At 46.0% G+C, this 24,292-nt stretch overlaps 1 protein-coding gene across 1 annotated transcript in view; it reads right to left on the bottom strand.

Moving 5' to 3' along the window:
• Nucleotides 1–19,825: 19,825 nt before the first annotated feature.
• The window catches only part of RASA3 (RAS p21 protein activator 3), a 130,157-nt gene continuing 125,690 nt past the window's right edge, over nucleotides 19,826–24,292 (bottom strand). The window contains exons 23-24 of the mRNA XM_066545280.1: nucleotides 22,250–22,433; nucleotides 19,826–21,665 (exon numbers count right to left, since the gene is read on the bottom strand). Coding sequence (XP_066401377.1) covers nucleotides 21,590–21,665; nucleotides 22,250–22,433 — 260 coding nt within the window. The 3' untranslated portion in view covers nucleotides 19,826–21,589. The remainder of the gene's footprint in view (nucleotides 21,666–22,249; nucleotides 22,434–24,292) is intronic.

Here is a 24,292-nt window from a genome sequence, read left to right as displayed (position 1 = left end):
AATCCTTTGTCTGAATGGAATTTATACATCATGTATGAGGTGTATGAATATGCAATTCATACAATGGGCTATTGTTTTTAAGGGTTAATCCTCTGTTAACAGGTGTCCTTTTTTGGGCTTATTTTGCCCAGAAAAAGGTACCCAGACTATCAATAACTCTGTTCTTATTGTCTCATGTTGTTGTTCTATTTCTAGAGTCCCATACTTTTGTTATCAGATTTCTGAAGTCCATACCTCCTCGGTGTATTCCTACAGCTACAGATCTTCACAGCACAGACTCCTCCTTCTGCATGCTGTTCTCTCTCAGCTCAGGGCTCCTCCAAGGCTCTCCCTGACTGGCTAACCCACCCCCTTTTATCCCAGTTATCTTCATTGGTTACAGCTGCAGCTTAATTAAGGACATCGCAGCTGCAGCCCATCAAGGACAACTGGGACCTCTGGGGCAAAGCCTCTATACAGATATTCAGGTACAAAACATTTCCTCTACTATATTTCCCCCTTTTCTTTTACTTGAGTTAACAGTTGTACAGATGTTCAAGTACAATACATACATTTCTCTATGACTCACAGGCCATGTACAACACCCATGTTTTCCCATGACATACAGGCCATGTTCAACACACATAGCTCCTTGCTCAAAGGCCATACTCTTTCACAGCTCCTTGACCCCAAGGCTATGTTCTCTTGCAGCTCTTGGCTGCCACAGCTCTCAGCTGTCTTATCTTCTACCAAATACCACCACAGCTCTTGGCTGTCTTATCATCTATCAACTATCACATCAGGGTCACCAATTGTTGTTGTTCTGTTTCTCCAGAGTCCTATACTGCTGTTGTTATCAGATTTCTAAAGTCCATACCTCCTTGGTGTATTCTCATGGCTGTAGATCTTCACAGCACAGACTCCTTCTGCATGTTGTTCTTTCTCAGCTCAAGGCTCCTCCAAGGCTCTCCCTGACTGGCTAACCCGCCCCCTTTTATCCCAGTTATCTTCATTGGTCACAGCTGCAGCCCAATTAAGGACATTGCAGCTGCAGCCCATCAAGGACAGCCAGGACACCCCGGGGCAAAGCCTGTATACAGATATTCAAATACAGATATTCAAGTACAATACATTTCCTCTACTATAGTCTCATATTGCCCTAAATCCTACGTGTCCAAATTTTTATTACTTTAATTATGTTACTATTTTTATAACCATTTTATTACTATTAAACTTTTAAAAATTTAAAAACAAGTGATTGGCGTTTTTCACAGTGACTCAATGGCACGTAGTTAGTGTGGAGTCTATTCTCCTGTCACCACTAACTTTCTAATCCAGAGGGAAGCTTCCCTGTGTGGAATGGATTAGGCTCTTGGAACTGGTTTGAACCTGCATTTTCCCTGCTTGGAGTTAATGTCACAGTTTGGTGATGGGAGAGCAGTGTTTCGGAGAGTTTTAGGCTGTGAAATTTGCTCTGATTTTTAAGATCTACAATGAACAGGAGACACGAGCCATGAGCTGGGGAAACATCTCCAACACCATCAGACATGTGAAGTGGCCAGGGTAAGAAAGTCACACTGCAGCATGTCACATCTGATGCTGGCAGGAACATGCCTCAAGCACAGCTGATGTGCTGCTCCTGCAGAGCAAGCTGGAGCTCCTCAGAAGGGTTTTCCTCATGCAAGATTGCAGGGGGCAGCTCCCTAGACAGCTGTCCTACCATCAGCTGCTTGGAAAGGAAGTTTTGCTGAGATAAAAGCTCAAAGAAGAAAAGTAGGACTGTCACCTACTGATTCTTATCCAAAACAGCAAAATCCTACTGGTCCAGCACAATATAGCGTCACATTTTGTGACTGTGAGGAAACATGCCCACAGCACCATGGGCTGAGCAAGTGGGATCCCTTGAAGGCTGTCCCAGGGCAGCATCAAACACAAACTCATCACAGCAGAGACAGAGAATATAATTTGAGCAACCTATAATCTCTGGGGGCTCACTCATGCAGACTGGCTCCACTAGTCATGCTCCTAGCCTAGGACTCCACCATTTTCTGATTTCCAAAGGAAGTCAGGAGAAATATTTAAAACCTTTTTTTTTTGAGGTTGTTGGTACGTATTGAAACTGGAACATTCTTGAATAATGGAATTTGTAGCTCACACAGGTGGAAAACCCTTATTCTGCAGCACTGCAGCCTGGGTCACACTGAGCTGGGGGTCCTTTCTGGAGGGTGATGATCCTCAGAGGATGAGTGTTTAAAAAAAGGTTCCTGAAAGACACTAACAAAAGACAGGTTATTGTTCATGGAAGTAAATAAATTCAGGGAACCCACTCTGACAATTGTTTAGGAGTCAGACAACACACAATTGTATGCATTTCTGTATTTCTGTTTGTATTTCTGGCTGCTTATCCTGTGTGGTTTGTCTCGTGGGCTTTGTTTTTTGCATGGATTACTACATCTTGCTTGTTTGGACTGTCAGTTGGAATAGGTAGCCACTGGCAAGCAGTGAAATAGAGAGTGCTATTTGCAACTCCAAACAACTGGCTTTCACACAGAGTCATGCTAAATGCTCCCTGTGTGCATTCTTCATTCAGAGGTCCCCTGAGACCCAGATTTATGACAAAGTGTAGTGATACTGGAGAAACAGCCTGGCAGCCCTATACTCACTTCTATGGTTAATCAGCTTTAGTATTCCTTGTTGTCCCTATTGTTTCAGCAGCTATAAGCACATAAAAGCAGATAAATTGGAGAAAATGGGAAAGGCCTCAACTGTAATATTTTGAGTATTTTTTCTAATACCAAGAACAACTGGATCATATTTTGCAATCTGAACTTTAATGTTTTATTTTCTTAAGCTGAGGCTGCCAGAATTTTGCACTTATGCAAAAACAGTACAATTACTGTGTCTCTTTGCATCAGCACCACAGAAAAGAAGTCAAGCTAACATTAAACAATCCAAAGACTGAAACTTTCTACACCACGTGTCAGTCAAGAGCTCCCACAGGAGCAATACTGAGCTTCTTCCATGGGGTTTTCTAGTGACAAACTTGCTAGTTTAAATCTCTATTTCTCAATGTTTTCTGAAAGAAAAATGTGCCAAAAAAGTACTTTGGCTGAGCTCCTCCATGGCAGTGGCTGAGTGAATGTGCAGAGCCAGCAGCTCTCCTGCCAGGCAGCAGCTCAGTGCCTCTCACACCAGCTCAGGGGGTTCCTGGAAACTCTGTGTCCCCACAGCCAGGGGACACACACACAGGCCTTGCTGGGACATTGTGTAAATCTTCCTGTCACTCTCTGAAGGCTTCTTCAAGGTCCCAAAGCAGAGGGGAGGAGCCTTCCTCACTGACTAAGCATTCATTCACGTCCAGCCGAGGGGTGGGTGATCCTTCCTCAGCCCTCACACATCCTCCCTTGCATGATACTCCTCCAGCAGACCCCAGCTTGGGGAAAACATCTCCAGGGCTGGCTGCTGCTTTCAGGATGCTCTGTGAAGCTCTGTCAGACAAAAACACTCACTTGCCAATTGACAAAGGCAATGAATTTCAACCAGGAGCCTTGGAGCCTTGTCTGCAGACCTGTTCCCATCCATACAATCTCCTGCCCTGTGCCTCTGCTGGGAGGGAAGCTCAGGAGAGAGGGCTCTCAGTGCCAGTGAGAGGTGGGAAGTATTGTGTGTTTTTCACATGAGTCTGAAGACTCACCAGTATCAAAATCAGAGTCCATCTGAGGAGGACAGTTCTCCAGCTCAGCTCCAAGGACAGTGGCACTGCTGACACAAAGCTGTGGCTCCTCCATCCAGCTCCTGTATGCTGGCAAATAAAACCTCATGCCAAATAAAGAGCTGCAAACACTTTGTTACAGAAGCTTGGCTCTGTATATCTGGGTAGGATTGCACTCCAGGTCAGCTCAGCTAACAAGGGGTGTGCACCACATCTCCACAGAAAGCATCAGGAAGACACCATCAGGGTGACTGTTTTTCTCTTACAAACACCAGATGTGTGTCTGTCACTGGGATCCTAAAATCTTGCATCTTATCAGGTCCAGTATGGTGTACATGAGGATCATTTTGCAATATACCTCTAACTTTTCTCAGAACCACCACAGGAGCTTTTGGCAAACAGAGCTAATTTCTGGTGCACAAACTGGACAACTGCTATTCTGGTGTAATAGTTGTGCCTCACAGAGAAGCTTTCTTGGCCCAGTGGTTGATTTGATGAAGGAGAGGTGGTGCCAGTCCCAGAGGGGCTGTGGGCCTGGCCTCAGTCAATGCAGAACCACACCAAGCTCAGCTCTGCAGCCTCTGCTCTCCATCTAATGGAGGCTTTGAATCTTCTTGCAGGAACTGGAATTAGCTCATAAGAGCACTCACTGTGGGGACACCCTCCCACCTTTGGTGGCTGTAAAGCAACTGCTGGGAGCTGCACTGAGGCCTCACAGTATTTCTGACCCTTTGCACCAAAAGGAGACAGCAAAACACAAACCTGTCTTTGGGTCCAAGAGGCACCACCTGTGGTTCAGAAGAGACCCAGGGTGGGTGTGATAAAGCAATCATGGCTTAAGTCTGCCTAGCATGGGCAGGCAAAAGCCACTGGCCTCATGATGGGTCCAGTTCTCGTTTATTTAGCAGCATAGAAATACTCTGTGTCAGGGCTGGAAACAAGGTGGTGAAAGGGAATGAGGGGTTCCCATGCCAGACCAATTTTCCAAATCATGAGTCACTTCTAGTGTGCTTTGCTGCTTGATCCTTTTCCAGCTAGTACTGAAAAGAAGACAGTTGGCATCCAATGGGGGAAAGAACAAAAAGCCCAAAGAATCAGGCTTCCATTGGCAACTTTTTTAGAGGCCTTGAGCAGTTTCTTTTTGGCTTGTTCCTAACTTTATCTTTCCCAAGATAGGGGATGGTGTCTGGAGGGGCCAGGGACAACTCCAGCCAGCTGTGGTGATTGCACCACTGTGGCCTCCTCTGGGCAACAGAGCTCAGAAGCTGCCCCTGTGCCAAAGAGCTCCCTGTCTGAGATGGGCACAACACTGCTAGGTAACAGGAGAAGGACAAACAGAAACTTTATATTCAACCAAAGTACTCTGTGAAGCTTGCAACTTTTAAGTCTGCACTCTGTCTCCACAAAAAAAAAATAAAATAAATCCCCATGTATGCAGCTGGAGGCTTGGATGTTCTTGGAAAATTTGTCCATTGGTAAGAGACTCCAGTGGCAAGTCTGTCACTTACAGGATAAATCAAAAATTTAGAAATAAATACAAAGGTGAAGCAGTTTTCTCTCTGGCCATGAGGTAGCACCATTGAGCTATTCACAGCTAAACCCAAAGCTAACCTGACTCAGTTTTACAAGCAGTGGTTCTGCAGACACAAGTTGCCAGCCATTTCACATGGACCATCCCAAGAGATTAGGCTTGCCACTGTGCTAATTTAGTGATGAGTCAGGCCATGCCAACCTCTCCTGGCCACTTCCTCCCTCTATGACCTTTCCAACTCCTTGCATGAGAATCAGCATTTTATTGACCATGACCATGCCCATATCATGTCCTTACCACGATGTCTGGGGCCCCTGGTGAGGGCTGGTGGATGCAGACCCTGCCAGGCTCTCAGCTGTCCTCAGCCAGCCCCACCACACAGCTCCCCAGGCATGAGCACAGAGAGTGGGACAGGCTCAGACTGCAAACTGCAGAGTAGAAGATCCAAAACATACTTACAGGTTTGAGTGGGGAGCCAATTTGAGCTCCTAGTGGTGTTTATTGTGTTAAGTACATGAGAAGGTAGAAAGAAACAGACAAGTCAAATCTAATCTTGGACACCTATATTTGATTCTATTACCCACCTCCTGAAGACATTGAAGAATTGGAGAAGAGTGCACTTTGCTGCCAGACATTGTCTGGAAAACATCAGATCATGGCCTACAGGACATCCACTTTCCTCCCAGGCAGCTCTCTACATTGTTTTTCTGTACCTTTGCCAAGAAAATTCAGAACAGAGTGAAAAAATCCAGCTTGCATGGATGCTTTGCTGGCCCCCTGCAAGCCCATTGCTCTGAAGAACATATTTCCTACAGCAAAAATGATCTCAGGGAAAAGAACAGAAAAAGAATTATCTTATGAAAAGCTATTTCCATCTGCAGCTGCACGGTTGATGGGATCCACTCAATGGCAATCCAGGAAACACTACCCTTAGCCTCTCAAGGAGGCTGCATGAACATCAGATTAAATTCTTCAGCTCCAAATGGCATTTACATCAGGAAAAGGGAATTATGCTTTCCAGAGCTTCTAGAGACACAGACTGTATTGACATTCCATGACACTTATTTCCCTGTGCAACATTGCCAGGGGCAAATACAAGAATTGCCCAATATTTGCTGATGATGTATCTGATACACAAACTTTTTTTTTCTTGCAGTGATTGATTTGGTTGCAGCAAGAGAAAGTATTGTGCTTTTGAGGAATACAGCAGGACTTCCCATGACAATGGGAAGTTGCTGGCAGATGTATGGTAATTTGGAAGAAAACATGTCAGCCCCATTGATGGAGGCAGGGCAGAGGGGGAAAATGTTACAAGAGACACATGGAGTAAGTGGGAGATTTTACCCAGCCTGCCCTCTATGCTGCAGCAAACCTTGTGCTTTGTAAGATGGAAAATTATCTGTAGTTCCAACAAACACCACAGGGCTGCTGACGTGCAGGCAAGTCCTACAGGAAGGAAAACACTAATGACCTTGGAATATATTTTGGATGCCTCAGTCTGAGCTGGAGCAGCTGTGCTGCAGACAGCCCTGCACCATTGAGGACTAAGTGGCCACCCTCATGGGTCAGCACTGCTCAGACTCTGCAGCCCTCTGGCAGTCTGACTGCAGGGAGGTTTGCTGGGAAGTTTTGGAGGAAGGCAGATTTCTCATTTCTTTCATAATTCTAATAGTCAACAGACATGGTGTCCTCAGGCCCCCCTCACTAAGGGCCAGCTGACAGACAGACAGCTCACACTTCAGTTTCTGCTCATCCTCTGAATATCTTGGTGAAAAGCAGAGCTCTGGGTGAGCTATTAGAACTGCCACAGCTCCAATAGTGCTGCTGGTATGTCCCAAGCACAGAGAGCAGGGGCAGCAAGTGAGCATTACTGAGTGTGACAGGGGCACCTCAACACCCCAACATGCAATTCTGCTGCATCTGTCTCTACTGAATTGAAGCTAACAGTAGTGGCAGTGGAGTCTGGCTGGTTTTGCACCTTCTACCTCAGAGATTTATAGATGCAAGCTCACAGAATCACAGAATTTCTAGGTTGGAAGAGACCTTTAAGATCATCGAGTCCAACCCATGTTCTAACACCTCAACTAGATCATGGCACCAAGTGCCACATCCAGTCTTTTTTTAAATACATCGAGGGATGGTGACTCCACCACCTCCCTGGGGAGATGATTCCAGTATTTGACCACTCTTTCTGTGAAAAACTTCCTCCTTAATTCCAGCCTGTATCTCCCTTGGTGCAGCTTGAGACTGTGTCCTCTTGTTCTGCCTGTTGTTGCCCGGAGAAAGAGACCGACCCCCAGCTCACCACAGTCACCCTTCAGGAAGCTGAAGAGGGTGATAAGGTCACCCCTGAGTTTCCTTTTCTCCAGGCTGAACAACCCCAGCTCCCTCAGTCGTTCCTCACAGGGTTTGTGTTCCAAGCCCCTCACCAGCCTCGCTGCTCTCCTTTGGACACACTCAAGCATCTCAATGTCCCTCCTAAACTGAGGGGCCCAGAACTGGACACAGCACTCAAGGTGTGGCCTCACCAGTGCCAAGTACAGGGGAAGAATGACCTCCCTGCTCCTGCTGGCCACACTATTCCTGATACTAGCCAGGATGCCATTGGCCTTCTTGGCCACCTGGGCACAGTGCTGGCTCATGTTCAGCCGACTGTCAACCAGCACCCCCAGGTCCCTTTCCTCCTGAGCACTGTCCAGCCACACCATCCCCAGCCTATGACGCTGCAGGGGGTTATTGTGGCCAAAGCGCAGGACTCGGCACTTGGACTTATTGAACTTCATCCCATTGGATTCTGCCCATCCATCCAACCGTTCCAAGTCCCTCTGCAAAGCCCTCCGTCCCTCTAACAGATCCACACACGCTCCCAGCTTAGTGTCATCTGCAAATTTGCTAATGAAAGACTCTAAACCCTCTTCCATGTCATCAATAGAAATATTGAACAGAACTGGCCCCAGCACAGAGCCCTGAGGGACACCACTGGTGCCTGGCCCCAGCTGGATGCAGCACCATCCCCACCACTCTCTGGGCCCGGCCATCCAGCCAGTTCCTAACCTAGCAAAGAGTGCCCTGTCCAAGCCATGGGCTGCCAGCTTGTCCAGGAGTGTGCTGTGGGAGACGGTGTCAAAGGCCTTGCTGAAATCCAAATAAACAACATCCACAGCCTTCCCTGCATCCACTAGGCTGGTTACCTGGTCATAAAAGGTGACCAGGTTGGTCAAACATGACCTACCCCTCATAAACCCATGCTGACTGGGTCTGATACCCTGGCCATCCTGTAAATTCTGTGTGATGGCACTTAATATAAACTGTTCCATTATCTTGCCAGGTACTGAGGTCAGGCTGACTGGTCTATAATTCCCAGGATCCTCCTTTGCACCCTTTTTGTGAGTGGGTATCACATTGGCCAGGTTCCAGTCATCCAGAACCTCACCAGTGAGCCAGGACTGTTGGTAAATGATGGAGAGTGGCTTTGCAAGCTCTCTCATTACCCTGGGGTGGATCCCGTCTGGTCCCATAGATTTATGAGTATCCAAGCATTTCAGTAGTTCTTTGACTGCCTCCTCTTGGATAATGGGGGGACCATTCTGCTCCCTGACACCATCAACCATTCCAGGCGGGCAGGTGTCTTGAGGGCAAGGCATCTTCCCACTAAAAACTGAGGCAAAGTAGGTATTAAGCACTTCTACCTTCTCCTCATCTGCAGATGCTTAGTTCCCTCCCTTGTCCAATAAAGAACAAAGGCTGGTCTTACCCTTCCTTCTAGCATTAATGTATTTGTAAAAACATTTTTTATTATCATTTACAGAAGTCGCCATTCTAAGTTCAAAATGAGCTTTGGCCTCCCTAATTTTTTTTCTGCATGCTCCAGCAGCCTTCTTGAATACTTCCTTAGAGACCTGACCCTCCTTCCAACGCTGATACATCCTCTTTTTATTCCTAAGTTCCTCCAAAACCTCCTTGCCCAGCCAGGCTGGACGTTTACCCCGTTGACTGATCTTTTGGCACACAGGGACAGTCTGTTCCTGTGCCCTCAAGATCTCTGTTTTGAGGCATGCCCACCTTTCCTGGACTCCTTTGTTTTTAAGGGCTGTTTACCAAGGGATGCTCTGAATAAGTCTCCTAAACAGGCCAAAGTCTGCCCTCCGGAAGTTCAATGTAAGAGTCTTACTGGTGCTCCTCCTGACTTCACCAAATATTGAGAACTCTATTATTTCATGATCACTCTGCCCCAAGCGACCTCCAACCACCACATCTCCCACCAGCCCATCTCTATTGGCAAACAGCAGATCTAACATAGCCCCTCCCCTGGTGGGTTCACCCACCAGCTGCAACAGAAAGTTGTCCTCCATACTTTCTAAGAATTTCCTGGACTGCCTCTTTACTGCTGTATTAAGTTCCCAGCAGATGTCTGGTAGGTTGAAGTCACCCACAAGAACAAGGGCTGATGATCTTGAAACATTGCCTAGCTGCTTATAGAATAAGTCATCTACCTCTTCTTCCTGGTTGGGTGGACGATAACAGACTCCCAGCAGGGTGTCAGCCTTGTTGGCCTTCCCCTTAATTCTTACCCATAGACATTCAACTCCATCTTCCTTAGTCCAATTTCTACGGCATCGAAAGTCTGCTTAATATAAAGGGCCACCCCTCCTCCTCTTCTTCCTTTCCTGTCTCTTCTGAGGAGCTTGTATCCATCCAGCGCAGTACTCCAGGTATGTCAGTCATCCCACCATGTTTCCATGATGGCAACTACATCATAGCTCTGCAGTCGCACCCATTGTCCAGAGGGTTTGTAGGGCCAGTGGCTCCCAGCAAAAACAGAGTAGGCAAGAGAGAAGTTTGGGAACTGCTGTCCTGTGCTTAGCAGGGAATAGAGGTGCCTTTTTTTAAGATTAATATGCCAGCTCTTAGTTTTGGTAGGATTTCAAACGATCTAAGACTGCACAGGCTTTCCTCTCATCATGGAAATCTGAGCAGGATGCTCATCTCCTCTGTTTCAAGGGAACTGAACGATGAGCAGCTCCTGTGACTTACCTCACCTGACTCCAGTTTATCAGGAGCCCTTGAAGTCATGTCCCCTGGACTTGCTCCAGAAGCTGTTTCTTGGAGTCAGGAGCTGTACAGGCAGTGACAGATCATTCCTGCTTCTCCTCTACCACTCATCATATCAGGAGTGAGTGCCTGGGATCAGCTCAGGGCTCAACCAGGGAAACACCACCAGCAGCCCCCAGGGATTCTGTGAGGTGGAATCAGTTGTGGGCAGTGAAGAGGATACACTCAATCCCATTGTGCCTCCAAAAGCCTTCAGTCCAGAGAATGGCTTAGGGGAGAGCACACAGTGGGATGCTGGAGCTATTACTCAGGGTGAAGCATAATCCACCAAGGCCTCACAAGTGAATCCAAGTCTTGTTTTGTTTGCTGATAATTCAAACCCCTGAGGTTAAAGCTTTTAAAACCCATTTAATAAGAGGAAATGTTTGTGACTTGGGTGATATAAGTGTTTCATACACTCACTGTCCCAAAAACATCTCCCAGAGCAATTTTCAGATCTCTGCTGAGTGAGGCAGGGGAATTCCCCTGTTAGTGAGTGCCAGGCTGCCAGACAGCCCAGCTCTGATAGAGCAGACTAAAGTATATCTGCATAATGAGTTTTTGCCTGTGTGGCTCTCACTACACCAGGCAGAGATGGTTTACCTAGAGCATCATACTGAGTGTTTAAAGCAAAATTTACCTAGAGCATGCAGCACCTCTCTCACCTTTGAAGCCAGCATGACCTGGGAGGCAGCAAAGGCAGAGATTTAACCTCCAGCAGGTTTCTCACAGCTGAATTTGCTCTTCATTCACCCTTTTCTTCATTTTTCTGTTGCAAATCATAGAGAGCTTCTCAGTGCTGGAAAATGTTTCTGCTAGGTTTCAGCTCAGTAGTGCCCTCCCCAGCCTCTGAACAAACACATGGAGTACACAGCTCTTATCAGTGGGCTGAGATGTAGCCTCTTCACCTTCTGCTGAGTGTAAATCTTCCAGCATCAACTCACCTGTGTCTGTTATAAGAGAAACAAAACAGATAGCAGGGAAAGGAATACTGTATCTAACACTGGTTTCTCCTCTCATAGTCTTTTGTATTTACCCCAGTGTCACTTTGAGAAGAGTAGGCTGAACCAAATTCACCTCACTGGTGCAGGATGAATCTAATTTTGTGCTTTGCCCCCAGCCCTTCCCACCAAAACTGTACTTTGTACTACAAAAGCAATGACCATAGTGAAAGAAGAAGGTAAAATTTAGATGACAGAAAATGGGTGTGAGACAGACCAGCAGCAGGAATTTAAGTAGTAAATGGGGCAAGAGCAGATACCCACCTGCTCAAAAACAGAGCCACACATTGAAGGAAAAGGAGCATGGCTTCAGCATAGCCCTTTAGAAATGAGCATTAGAGATCACAACCTCACCCTGCACCAACCACAGCACCACATAATGGATGTAATTCCTCTGTATAAAGTGTCCTGGACATACAGAAAACCAGACTGAAGCTCTGTTTTTCTGTTTAAATTAGCATCTGCTTCTCAGCTGGTCCATGTCAACCCTCACAGCCAAGAATGAGATACTGCAGCATCTGGAGACAGACATCTCAGCTAACCAAACACAAAACATCCAGTCTGGCAAATGTAGCTGAAAGCAGCCTGTGCCCCCAGCACACAGGTCCTGCCAGCCCTGTCTGCCCTGGGGAAAGGCACAGAATGCTGACATTTAGGGCTGTTGCAGAGGAGGAGCTGGCTGAGAAGTGCTGTACTCCCAGCTCCAAGCCTTGGCTCCAATCTCAGGCAAACATTTCTTAAGAAGGGATATCTGCAGGCCATGAGTCACGTGCCTGCCAGGGAAAAACCACAGAGCAAACAAAAAGAGATCAGCTGATCTGTGCAGAGCACTGGGAGAAAGCCACCCAGCCAGCATGATTTATGCTTCCTCTTCCAGGATGTGCCCTGGAGAGGTGCTCCATGGGCACAGGTTACAGCCTCCCCAGTGCCAGCTGGGCATGGCTGGCAAACTCCCTGGGCTCACACAGTCCTGCCAGGGATGGCTGGTAGCCCGTGGGGAGCAGGATCTGCTCCTTCCAGGAGAGCTGCCAGCAGCCATGCCCATGCCATGGGAGCTCAGGAGGGGCTGTGGAGGTCAGGGTTTGATTAAGGCATGCCAGGGAAGAGGTCTGAATGCATGATGCTCAGGAGGGGACATCAAAGAAAGCTGTGGAGAAAATTTCTCCCCTGTCCAGCTGAGGTCCAGATCCCTCCCCAGACCGGGTCTGAGCAGCTCCCAAGACATGGGTGCCTGTTTAGCTCTGCTCCTTCTCTCTCCTGCCTTGGCCAGCCTGGGAAGCAGCCCAGCCTCTCTGGGGCCTGGACACCAGGGCAGAAGCAGAGGTGGTTTGCCAACAGCTCCCTACTAAGGACTCCACTCTGCTGATAACCCCACCTGATCCCTGCAAACAAAACAGTAAGGCACAAAGGGTGCTTTCTGTGTCTTAGGGATGCACTTGAGAGTTGTTCTTGGTCAGCTGAGGAGCTCTAAAGGAGGCTCACAAGGTTCAGGGCTCACAAGATTGATCAAATATAGTATATAGTATTCTTGTTCTGCTAGTGCTTGCAAAAACAATAGGATGATATACTCACTTCCAAATTTAGGAATCCCAGTATCCTTCACATTGTTTATATATATATATATATTTTTTTGAGAATATAAATCCTTTGGGCCAGCTCTAATGTGGATGTGATGATAATGTGGATAGGATGTACTGCATTAATGCTGTAAGGCCCTCTGGCCTTGAGTTTTCTTCCCAGCCACCCCAGAAATGACCACAGGGCCACCTCTAGCTCTCTGATCCACACCACAGGAATCACTTTTGGCACTGGAGACTTAAATACACAGTCATTTTCCAGTGTGAGTTTAACAATAAGGATGCACAGCTCACCCAGTCAAGTGTGTTTCCCTTTGCACATTGGAAAAGAGGACAGAACAGCAAACCAGGGGACCAGAGATTGTTAAAAATTAGAACAATATCCCCCACATGCAATACACATGCAATACAAGACGAACAAAGCAAACCAAAAGCAATGACCAGGACATTCATTGCTGCTTTGGTGCTCTAGAACTAAGTGGTACCACATGAGAATTGCCACTCTCCTTGCACTGAAGCAGGAGGGGTTTACCTTTCTCATCTGGCTGCCCTCTGTCAAGCAGGAATATTGTTTTATCTGGCATCCAGAGCACAGCTGAAAGCACTGTGGATTTGCCACACCAGGCTTGAACCAACCTGCTCAGATTTTGCCAGCCCAGGTTTGTTTGGAGGCCCCACTGGGTCCTGGCAGCTTCCAGGGCTGTTGGAGCAGCCCCAGCCTGGTACCTGACCAGGTGTGGTCCTGTCCCACCACAGGAGCCAAGGAAAAACAACTCAGTTTGAGCCCTCAGAGAGTGTTCAGCAGGAACCCACGATGGGCTCACATCCCACCTGGGCCATGTGTGCCACCCCCTGGCCCATGCACCCCCAGAGCCAGGAAAGCACCCCCGGGCTTCTCCTGCTCGGGGTCAGCCTGTGCTGAGCAGCACACCCTGAGCAGGACCCGGGGCTGTGGGACAGATCCTGCAGCAGATCCTGCACCCCCATCTAGTGGCCTCAGCGGTCCCTGTGGCACCAAAGGCAGGAGGGAAAACCCCGTGAGGACATCCAGGGCTCCAGCTGCACAACGGGGGTGTCACTGAGTGACAAGGTACATCACAGCAGCTGGGATTCCCTCCTGTCACCCTGGCTGTGCTTCATCTCACCAGCTTCAGATGTCTGTGCTCTGAGATCCTGCCATGTTCTCTGCAGTCTACAGAATGGAACTGAAAATTTTTCAGGTTTGATTAATTTCATCCTAAAGCAGACATACTAAAAAGTGTTGTCAATCAGTTTAGAGAGGCCTCTCTCTTTCCCCTGACTATTGGAGGATGAGTAACTAATTGAAATGGCATGGTGGACATCTGTAACTTAGAGGGAGATCCTATTTTCTTTATCTTATGATGTCTTATTGAATCAATGTAAATACAAATCTTGCTTCTCACAGATATCACAAGAGGTTTGAGATTGCCTGTTTAAGTAACACTCCAACAGTGCTGTCAGAGTTGTGTGTGAACATATTCAGCAGAACATCATTCCCCATTCCCTGCAAAAGAAAACTCACTTCTGGTTTATGCCATTTCAAAGCCCCTAATGTCTGGTTTTGAACACTCAGCCCCTGCCACACACAAATACTCAGATGAGTGAAATTTCACAGGCAAGGATGCTGGCATAGTTGCCTGTGGAATGGAAATACTTCTCTTTGCATCCCATTACCTCCAAGCAGCACTGAGATTCTTTTAAAGGAAGAATAAAACTTCCCAGAGAGCTCACCAGCTTCGTTCTTCCTCCACTGCAGCATTGTATCCCTGCCCAAGTGACTTCCTTGACTGAGTGAAACAGCCGTGCTGTCTCAGAGACAAAGGCACTCTCAGGAGCAGTCAAAAGCCCTGATCTGAGGGCAGGTGGGATGAGGGGTCCCCTAGAGGTCCTTCCACACTGAGTCTTCTGGTGATTGGTGATGGCAACCGGGACTAGGGCAATGGTGAACACAAGATCTGAGACACCAGAAGGGGCAACAGGCTGGGCCTGCACCTGGGACAAGAGGAAGGTGCTGGTAAGCAGGGTCTGTCTCCATCTATTCTGTCCAGGCACCAGGCAAGGAGAAGAAATTGGGATAGATTTTGAAGGGCAGGGCCAAGGAAGACAGGAAGGCAAAAGAAGTTGTGGCAACCTTGCCTGCAGAGCCTGGGGAGACTCCCAGCAGCCCTGCTCTGCAGAACCCACGTGCAGGGAGCCAGGGAAATGCCCCACTCTCCTCCCTGCTGGCCCCAGGCAGCTGCATGGTGGCTCACAGGGCTTTCAGCTCTGAAGGAGCACAACAGAAAACAACAGCTCTCCTCCACAGCAGGAATTGCTTAGGCAGGAGAAACATGCAAGAAATTTAATTACTGGACAGCTCAATTAAGAGAGCATCATTTAGCTCTGGGAGCCCAGTGGGCAAAACCAGCTCTGATTTTTCTACTTTAGGCTGCCATGGCCTCCTGGCTCTTGCTTTACACTGACTCTGTCAGGTCCCACCACAAGAGCTGAGCAGGCCCTTAAACACCAGAGCACTGGGCCCTTTCCAGCCCAGGAAGATGGGTCCTGTCTCTCCATGAGGATTTTCATACCTTTCTCCTCTTAATGAGACTGATGCTATCTGCCCAGGCCTGCCAGTATCTTCATCCCCTCTCCTGTAGTCACAACTTCTAAATAAAGCAAAAGCATCAGCCATCTCTGACACCAAAATAGATTGGGCACCAGCTACTCTTTGGTGAGACTCAATGCTTAGTCCTCTCAGAGGGCGCAACAAACTGCTCTCTTTGAGGGCTTTTTGCTCACTGTTCCCTCTTCCTGCATCTTTGACAGAAATTATACCAAGGAATGATGATATTCAAACAAAGGAGATTGAGGCCCAGGTCTCTAGTGGGAAAACCAGCCTGGATCTAGTGGGCTGGTGGGGAGGGTGCCAGAGCAGCCATCACACATCCTCTGGTGGTGAGGCTCTCTGGGTGGCTTGTCCTTGTCAGCTGTGCTGGTGCAGGTGTTTATGAGACTGCTGCAAACCTGGTGAGGTAGTCAGTCCAGGTTTTTCCAAAATTTCATCCTAACAACTCCCAATTATTTTACTGATTCAGTTTCATCAGTACTATTAATGGGATGCAGGAGCACAGGCAGGGCAGGCAGCAGAATCTCTCTCAGGGGGCCTTAGCACAAGAGGAGACATAGCACAGAGCAGTTCTCACAACACTGAGTGCAGGGGGAGGCAAAGCATTTGCATCTCCAGACACCACAGATGAGTCTGTCTATTTTTAAAGTTGCTTTTCTCAGCTGTGATCCTCTCTAGTCATAGGCTCTCATGGCTGCCAAAAAGATAGCTTCTATAGAGAATGAAAAGTAGGAATTCTAGCTGAGCTGAAATGCAGAAAGACTTGCCAAAGAAAGCAAAACACAAGGCGATTCAGGGTAGCCCTCCCCTTTTTTTTGTGCACCATTTGTATTTTTATCAAGTATGTCTTTCTTCATCTTTAATTCATAAAACTCACTTCTTGTATTCCCATCATTAGATTTCTCTGCACAAACGTGATGACTACAGTTTTAGTTTCCACCATCAGAGAAATATATGGCTATGTTTATCCAAAGTATCTTTCTTAGTCAATTAAATTTACAATTTCTTACCTTTGGTACATGATGGCAATCCTGTGCACTGCTGTCATCTCTACCAAAACTTACTCATTTGCTGTAAGAGTCCATATCTAGGTTGTACTTTTGTTATGGCCTCAAGCAAACAACAAAAAGTGTACTTCCTTTTGACAGCTTTAGGACAGAATAGTGCAACTGTGACAGAGGTTAAGGATGATGAATGAATTTAGTAAAGAAAGTCAGACACCACACAGACCCCACACACGGAGAGAGAATTTGCTCTCAGCACTAAGCAGACCGATGTCACCCAGGGCATGCTTTTGGTTAAGATTCAGCAGAGCAACATTTTCAAACCAGTAAAAAGCCAATTTCTGTTTTCACCATTTCAACTTTCCTTACATCTAGCCCAGGCAGCTGGTGAGCCTTTTGTTTAATCAAGACTTCCACATCATTTTTGCAGGCAAACCTACTAACACCAGGCAAGTTTATGGTTCAAAGTCACAGCTTTGCACAAAACCAGTAAATACAATAATGTTAAATTTTCAGGTAGGTCAGAGTGGCTCAAATGGAGTAGCAGAAGAAAAATAAGGATTGAAATTAAAGGCGTATGTAATTTGTTCACAGGTTAGGAGGGCTGGTTTCTATCCTCAAGATTAATCTCTTAGGATCCTGTTTTATTTTAGGAATCCAGAACAATTGATTCATGATGACTCTGCAATCTTTTCTTTCACAGATCATATCCAGAATCTTATCCATATAGGAATAAGTGCTTCTGTCTTAAAACTTCCTCCATTCCTCAGTACCCACTTGAGCTTTGGAATAATTTATTTACCATTTAATGACAGTAGCCCAAGAGCCAGAAGGAAATTCTGCCTTCAGTCAGCCCTGCTAGCCCAGCTGCAATGCACCCACAGAGGGTGGCTCGTGGGAAGATGCTGTTCTTTATCTCCAAGCACCACCCAGTGTCAGTCCTTACACCATATTCCTGCTGCAGAACCCATTTCCTGCACCTAATCATGGGGGCTGGCAGGGGTCACACATTCTCCTGCTACCCAGGTGAGCTTCTCACACACACCTTGGAGAAGGTGAAACTGCAGAGAGTATTGCAGAAAGAGGCTGGGAATCACACTGAAGTTCAGGTGCCTCAGACAGCTGTGTCACACAGCCAGCTGCCTTACCACATCTGGGTCCTGTCACCCCATCAGCCCTGCCCTAGCACATTGCTTCAGCAAGGGAGAAAACAGGCACAGGAACTTCTCTGGCAGTAGGAGTCCCAGGAGAGAACAGCCCAGCTTCTAACTACTTTTTTCTATCAAAAATAATTTTTTTGTCTTTCAGCCTCAGACAGAGGAGAGAAGAAAACTGACCTGATGTGCTTACTTATGCCTATTCTTTTCTTTTTCCTATTTTCTTCATTCCAGACACAGGGATGCCATCCCAAGTTTCCCAATCAAGCTATTTCTCTAGTGGGTAGGATTTCCGACTATTTCTGAAGATAGCATCAGAAACATATGCTGCAGACACACAGGAGATAGAGGCTAAGCAAGTACTGGAAGCCCAGTTTTAACACAACCCCCTCACCAAACACACAATGTTACGCTGTAAGAAAAGCAGATTTCAAAGATTTCCTATTGACTTAAGCTAAGCTATGTTAGCAGGAGATGAAAATTATTATATATACCAGATGGGACTGAGTGAAAAAGAGACAGAGCTGGAAATGGTTTTACAGTAATTTTGTATTTAACTCTTCTCATTTCTTACAAATCTTGCGTCAGTTTCCTACCTCATTTTATGTAAAATTTTGTTTTCATAACAAGGTTTACAGTTCCTCAGCAAAACCTCACATGTACACAATTACAGTTAAGTTCACCAGGACACTGGTGATGTGTCTTCCACTATCAGTTTGGTTTTTGTTCCTGGATGTGGTTTATCTGTTAAACCACTGCTGTCACTCACTCAGCCCAAGCGTGCCTGCAGCAGCTGGGCCGCAGCAGCTTCTCGGAAGTGCACGCCTGGGTTCTGCTGAGACACCCACCCAGCAGTGAGAGTCACCTTCAACATGAGCTGAGTGACACACCCTGAGTGCCAGTCAGCAGCTTTCCACCCTGGGGGGCATTGCCCAGCCTCCCTGGAACACTCCCCAGGAGAACCAGTGTGTGCAGCTTGTCCCACACCTCAGAGCCAGAGTTCTGTGCACATGATTGTCCCGAGAGGACAGGTAAGCTCCAGGAGTAGGAACAGCAGAGACCTCAGCAAGTCCAAGGCCTTACCACAGGACAAGGGTGGTGGTTCCATGGGTCTATGAGGCAATCCATAGGCATGCAAGGTGCTGTGGGCTCAGCTCATTCCTCCTGTGTCCTGGGCAAATTTGGAAGAGAACCCCCAAAGGGGCTCCTCTAGGAAAGCAGATTCAATCGGCCCCTCCCCCCAACCATTCCAGGAGAAAATATCTCCTTGGAGAAAAGTGGAAAAAAATGTTTATTAAACAATAAAACCTAAACAATATTAATCAATAAAACTCCTTGTGGCTCCAAAAGAGATGACAAACTGAGGAAGTTCCCTCCCCGGGTTCCAGTTCAGCTCACTCAGTCTCTGATCAGTCCCTCCGGTGCTGGAAATGCCGCAGGCCAGGCCTGGCCCAGCCGGCCACAGGTGGAGCTGCCGGTGCTCCCCTGGGTGTTCAGTCCAGAGCAGGTTTGAACAGATCCAAAGAAAAGGGAAAAAGGAAAAAAAACCCACAGTTCAGGGAACTTCTTTGCCTCAGCTAGCTAAACTAACTAAAAGCAAAGGAGAGCTCTGTCCCGCTGTCTGTCTGTCCATCCGCAGACAACACAGTCCAGGAGCAGGAATGTGGAGGGGTGAGTGCAGTGTCTGAAAACAAACTGCAGCTTCTTCTCTCCTCCCTTCACTCCCTGGAACAAGTCTTAAAGGTGCAAAACTTAGTATTCAGCATAAACAGAACAAGACAATTGGGGATAAAAGCATCATATAGTCCACCTAGGACACCCTGTCCTTTCAACATGGTCTCAGCTCAGTTACTCTGCAGTAACACAAGGAACCAGTTCAAGATGTTGACCTATCTGAGCAAGCTTTCTTTGCTAAAGTAGTTCATGGATGGCTCAGATGCCCAGTCTGCCTCACTGTAGAGTCCCACGGGTGCAATGCTGACAAGAAAAGGGGTGGGTGGGGATGGGATGAGGAGCAAGGATGGGACTTGGCAGGTTTCACTCACAAGGATCTTCACCCATGGCCCCCACTCTCAGCAGATGATGTGCCAAGAGGCATGCTGGGGGGCACTGTGAATTTAAAAAGACTCCAAACATGGACACAGTTCTCAGAAATAAACCATTTCTTTTAATTGGCAAGTAGAACACACATTACAAGTCATTAGTATTTTATAAACAATATTAAGTTACAAATACATGTTAAAAATTGCAGTTCATGGCAGCTAAAAGCTTGGAGTCCTAAATGCATCTTTGCAACGCTTCATTACTTCCCTTTCCCCAGTCTGCTGGGTGAAGATGAATAAAAGATCATCTATCATCTACTAGAAGGTGGTCTACTATATATTCAAACAAAACCAAAACTTAATTCCTAAGAACATCACTAACAGAGGCATTCAAAGTACTTTAGCCATCTTAAATCATGTCAGATGCAATGAGGACACAGTTAAGAATTATTCTTTAACACATGAAGCAAAGACAGACATCTTCACATTAAACTGATCAATGCTTTCTGATCCAACTCAGCTTAAAACCTGTACTAGCTTCTACCCCAGAGAGGCCTAAAGTCCATCATGCAGGCTTCCAAGCCATCAAAGCTAGATGTTTGTGTATCAGACCCTTACATAGAGAAAAATTATGGTGTACAGCTAAACAGCATACATAAATATGCATTGAATATTTAGAAGATCTTTATTCCTTCTCCTTTTGTTGGTATTAGTGAGATACACAGCTCATTCCATTTTTACTATACTCATAGTATTACCAAGTTATCACTATGCATGTTAATATACTAAATATCATTTAACAAGTCTCCTTTAAAAAGTATTTAAAAACATTTTTGGAAAAGTAGAAATCTATTTTCCAGAAAAGCAAGTGGTACTAGGATAGCATGGACTCCAGTGCATAAACATCCTTTTAGAGAAAACCCATCCTGACGACTTTTGTGCCTGGGAATCAGCATGTCTCAGCTGCCAGATTCATATTCTATTTGTCCTTCTCACTGTGCTGATAAAAGGTCATCAAAATCAGCTTACCTTTACTTTCAGTTGGCAGACTTTCAAAGATTACCATTCACTGGACTGTGTAAGAGACATGTAGCTCTGACATGAGTTCATCTCTTTCCTACTCATATTTATGAGAGTCAGTTTTATTACACTGCTGAGATTGCATCTTCAAATCCAAAGTCTGCTGAATGTGCCTGGAGAAATGACTTCGTATCTCAAAAATATCAAGAGTACCATTCAGATTTGAATTTCTATTAAAAACTGTGCACAGTTAGCAAAAATTACACTGCTGTAAAAACAAAAGGCCTGCTCCTTGGCCTGCTCAGAATACACACTACAATGTAGAGGATTACACCAGAGGGATTTTTCTCTGCTTCTTTTCTAAATGCAGGCATTAAAAGTAAAGTGTTACTAAGCTTTTCCTAAGAGAGCACGCAGGGGATGTGCCATAATATACATTAATCAGGAACAAAAAACAGTTACAAACAACCTTTCTAGAAAATGCTGCATATTAGCAGCATGCTTGGTTTCCAAAACACAAGGAATTGCGGGGAGTTGTCAAGATGAAGTCCACACACCTTGATCATTGAACTGATCACTAGATTCCAAGAAACCAAAGCAAATTTAAAAATACACATGACAACTGCCCAGAAGGCAGGGTTTTATCATCTGTCAATAACCAGATGAATAAAGTGCATAGCAACTATTATAACAGTTTCTTGAAAAGAGAATACATTTACCAAGTCTCAAAGTTTGTAAGCTTGACACTTATCCATACATTTTGCTACATGTGTGGCTTCCCTTTTGTTTTGCTATTTAGCATCACTAATCAACCCTTCAGCACTGTCCTGCGATTTCCTTTGCACTTCATATGGAATGTGCTGAGATCTCTGACTGTTGCCTGATGTATGTCTGGAAGCTCTTGTCACCAATGGGATGTTCTCTAAAAGAAAAGAAAAAAACCAGTTTTACACATAGAGCCAATTGTCAGGACATGAAAATGTCAGAACAGAAGGTGGAACACACAGGAACTTCTTCCCTAAATTTGATTTTCAGAGTTGTAATTGTAATGTTAATACTGCATTTTACTTGAGCTAGAACTGACTGAATTGATCCTCTCTTTTGTCAGCCATATGCAGAATGCTTTATGTGTACACTAAATACAGTCATGTGGCTGTGTCAATTACTCTTTCCATTTTTAAACCAACACTCCAAGATAAGCTGGTAAACACATCTATCTTCTGCTATTAACTACTGCTCAGCTCACCAGCATGGGCTCAAAATTTAAAACCAACAGTATAACAAACCCAAATTTAAATTTTATGAATGAAACTGCATTAAAAACAAGCATTAAAAAATTCACTTCAGTGCTTTAAAATATTGTGATATAAATACTAAGTCACAGTGCTATTCTGTATGTATTTGCAGGACCTTTTTTGGACAAAATACAGTGAAACCCAGAGCATAGGCAAGGGAAATACCATCTTCCAGGACTGCTCCCCTGTTTGTACAACCCATTGCACTTACTGGCTTCCATACTTTGTCTTCTTAAATTTATCCCTCTTATATTGAGCGTGCTCCTGCTCTAAATTTCCAACACCTTCAATAATCAGCTTTAGTGTTTTATATGTCTCCTTAGGGTCATCAATGATGAATGTAGAATATTCTTCCTCTTCAGGTCCATCATATACAGATTTGCTCCCACAGGCCTCTGGAGAAAAAAAAATGAAGTACAGGAATAGATATGAGGCAGGAGGCAAAAAAGCAAGACAAGCAGACTAAAAATATTCAGTCTGGGCTTCATACAGTTTCTTGGTTTGCTTCTGTATGGCCACCACAGAACTGTGGCTGACATCAACAGCATAAGTTTTGCTGGGCAGTTGGGAGGCACAGAGGGTGTCCCATGCTTGTTCCCTCCTCCTCGTCTTGTACAGAAGGGGCAGCAAGCCTGGCAGCTGCTCCTGGCTTGGTGGGAAGCTGTCCTTTGCTGCACAGACAATGCTTTAATCTCAATTGTCACTATCTGCACACCATGCACGCATTTGGAAACTCACACAGGCCTGCCTCTGCCACTGTGCTGCCTGCTTGGTCTGCACAAAGTCAAGTACTCACTTGTGGGGACAGGTTCCAACCCCAGGCAGCAACCAGAGGCTGAATTTGAAAACATTACAGGCTGAAGTAGTCGCGTTTTACCACATTACCCCTAAAAGATTCATACAATAAGCATAAGCAGAATATGCCATAACTACTGCCTGGTTGCCTGCTTTATGACATATCCAAAGGGGCAAGTTATCCTTCTATGCTTCTGATCTTAGCAGGGAGCCCCCTGAATAAGAGATCTGGACATTGATTACACATGAACATCTGCAACATAGTTCCCATGTGATCTACTCCTGCACTGTAGTGGGGGCAGAAGGGAAAAGAAGGGAAAAGAAGGGAAAAGAAGGGAAAAGAAGGGAAAAGAAGGGAAAAGAAGGGAAAAGAAGGGAAAAGAAGGGAAAAGAAGGGAAAAGAAGGGAAAAGAAGGGAAAAGAAGGGAAAAGAAGGGAAAAAAGAGTATTTTACTTTGTCTCTCCTTCTAGCTTTACTGCTGTCCCAGTCTCAGCTTTCAAATTGCCTTCCCCTTGCTGCACTGTCTGTGCCAGACCTGCGTCCTTTTCCCCAGCACTGACACTCGATGCTGGCTCTGGCAGAGAGGATTCGGAACAGGGGAAAGCTGGGCACCAGTTCAGACAGCTCGGAAGTGGTGAGGATCTTGAGTTTGCAATTGCACAGCAGCCAGGAACAGATTAAAGTGCTTTTCAGTCTGTGTGTTTGACACCACTGGCTTATCTCATATTATAAAATAAAGTCCTATTTAAAGATCAGTGCTACAGTGAAGGCTTCCCTGCCACTCCCTGTGCTAAACTGAGATTTCAAGTCTGGCACTGCGTACACCGGATACTTCTCTTGGCATGCCTACTAGTACCAACTTCCTCTGCTGTCCCTCCTTTCTTTTATCCTTTCCATCACTTCTCTTCTTCCCTCAGCTCCTGAAAGTTTCCCAGCCAAAACTCCCCTTTTCAACATTTCACAGGCATCCACACGTCATCCTCGATGGGTAATTCTAAAAGAGCCTTTCCAAAGAAACCATTTGTATCCAGCCTGTTCTTAGGCTCTGAATCAGGGAATGTGCGTGCACATGACTTCTGCTAACACAAAACCATATTCCACTGAAACCTCAAGTTTGCTGGTGCAAGCTCTTGTCAGGATCAGTAAACCTCTGGTTCAGTGCTGGCTCTGCTTTGTCAATTCAGAGCCTCCAAGCAACGCCCTGTGCCTATGCTATTTTAGGATGATGTGGTTAAGACCGTATTTCAAACAACTGTTAGTACGCAAAGAACTTTTTACAGACCATGAGACTGCACCAAAAATAATACACACAACTGCCTCAAGACAGCAGAAGGGGAAACAAGTGGAATAAAGGCCACTATGTTCTAGGATGTGATCTGCAAGGCTGGTTGAGCCAGAACATCCAACTTCTCACAGGCATTTTTGCCTTGGTAAGTGAATTGGAGATGTAATGATCTT

This window comes from Molothrus aeneus, chromosome 2 (assembly GCF_037042795.1).
Source record: "Molothrus aeneus isolate 106 chromosome 2, BPBGC_Maene_1.0, whole genome shotgun sequence".
NCBI lineage: Eukaryota > Metazoa > Chordata > Aves > Passeriformes > Icteridae > Molothrus > Molothrus aeneus.
The sequence above is the reverse complement of the archived record's forward strand: the minus strand, read 5'-3'. Positions and strand labels throughout refer to the sequence as shown.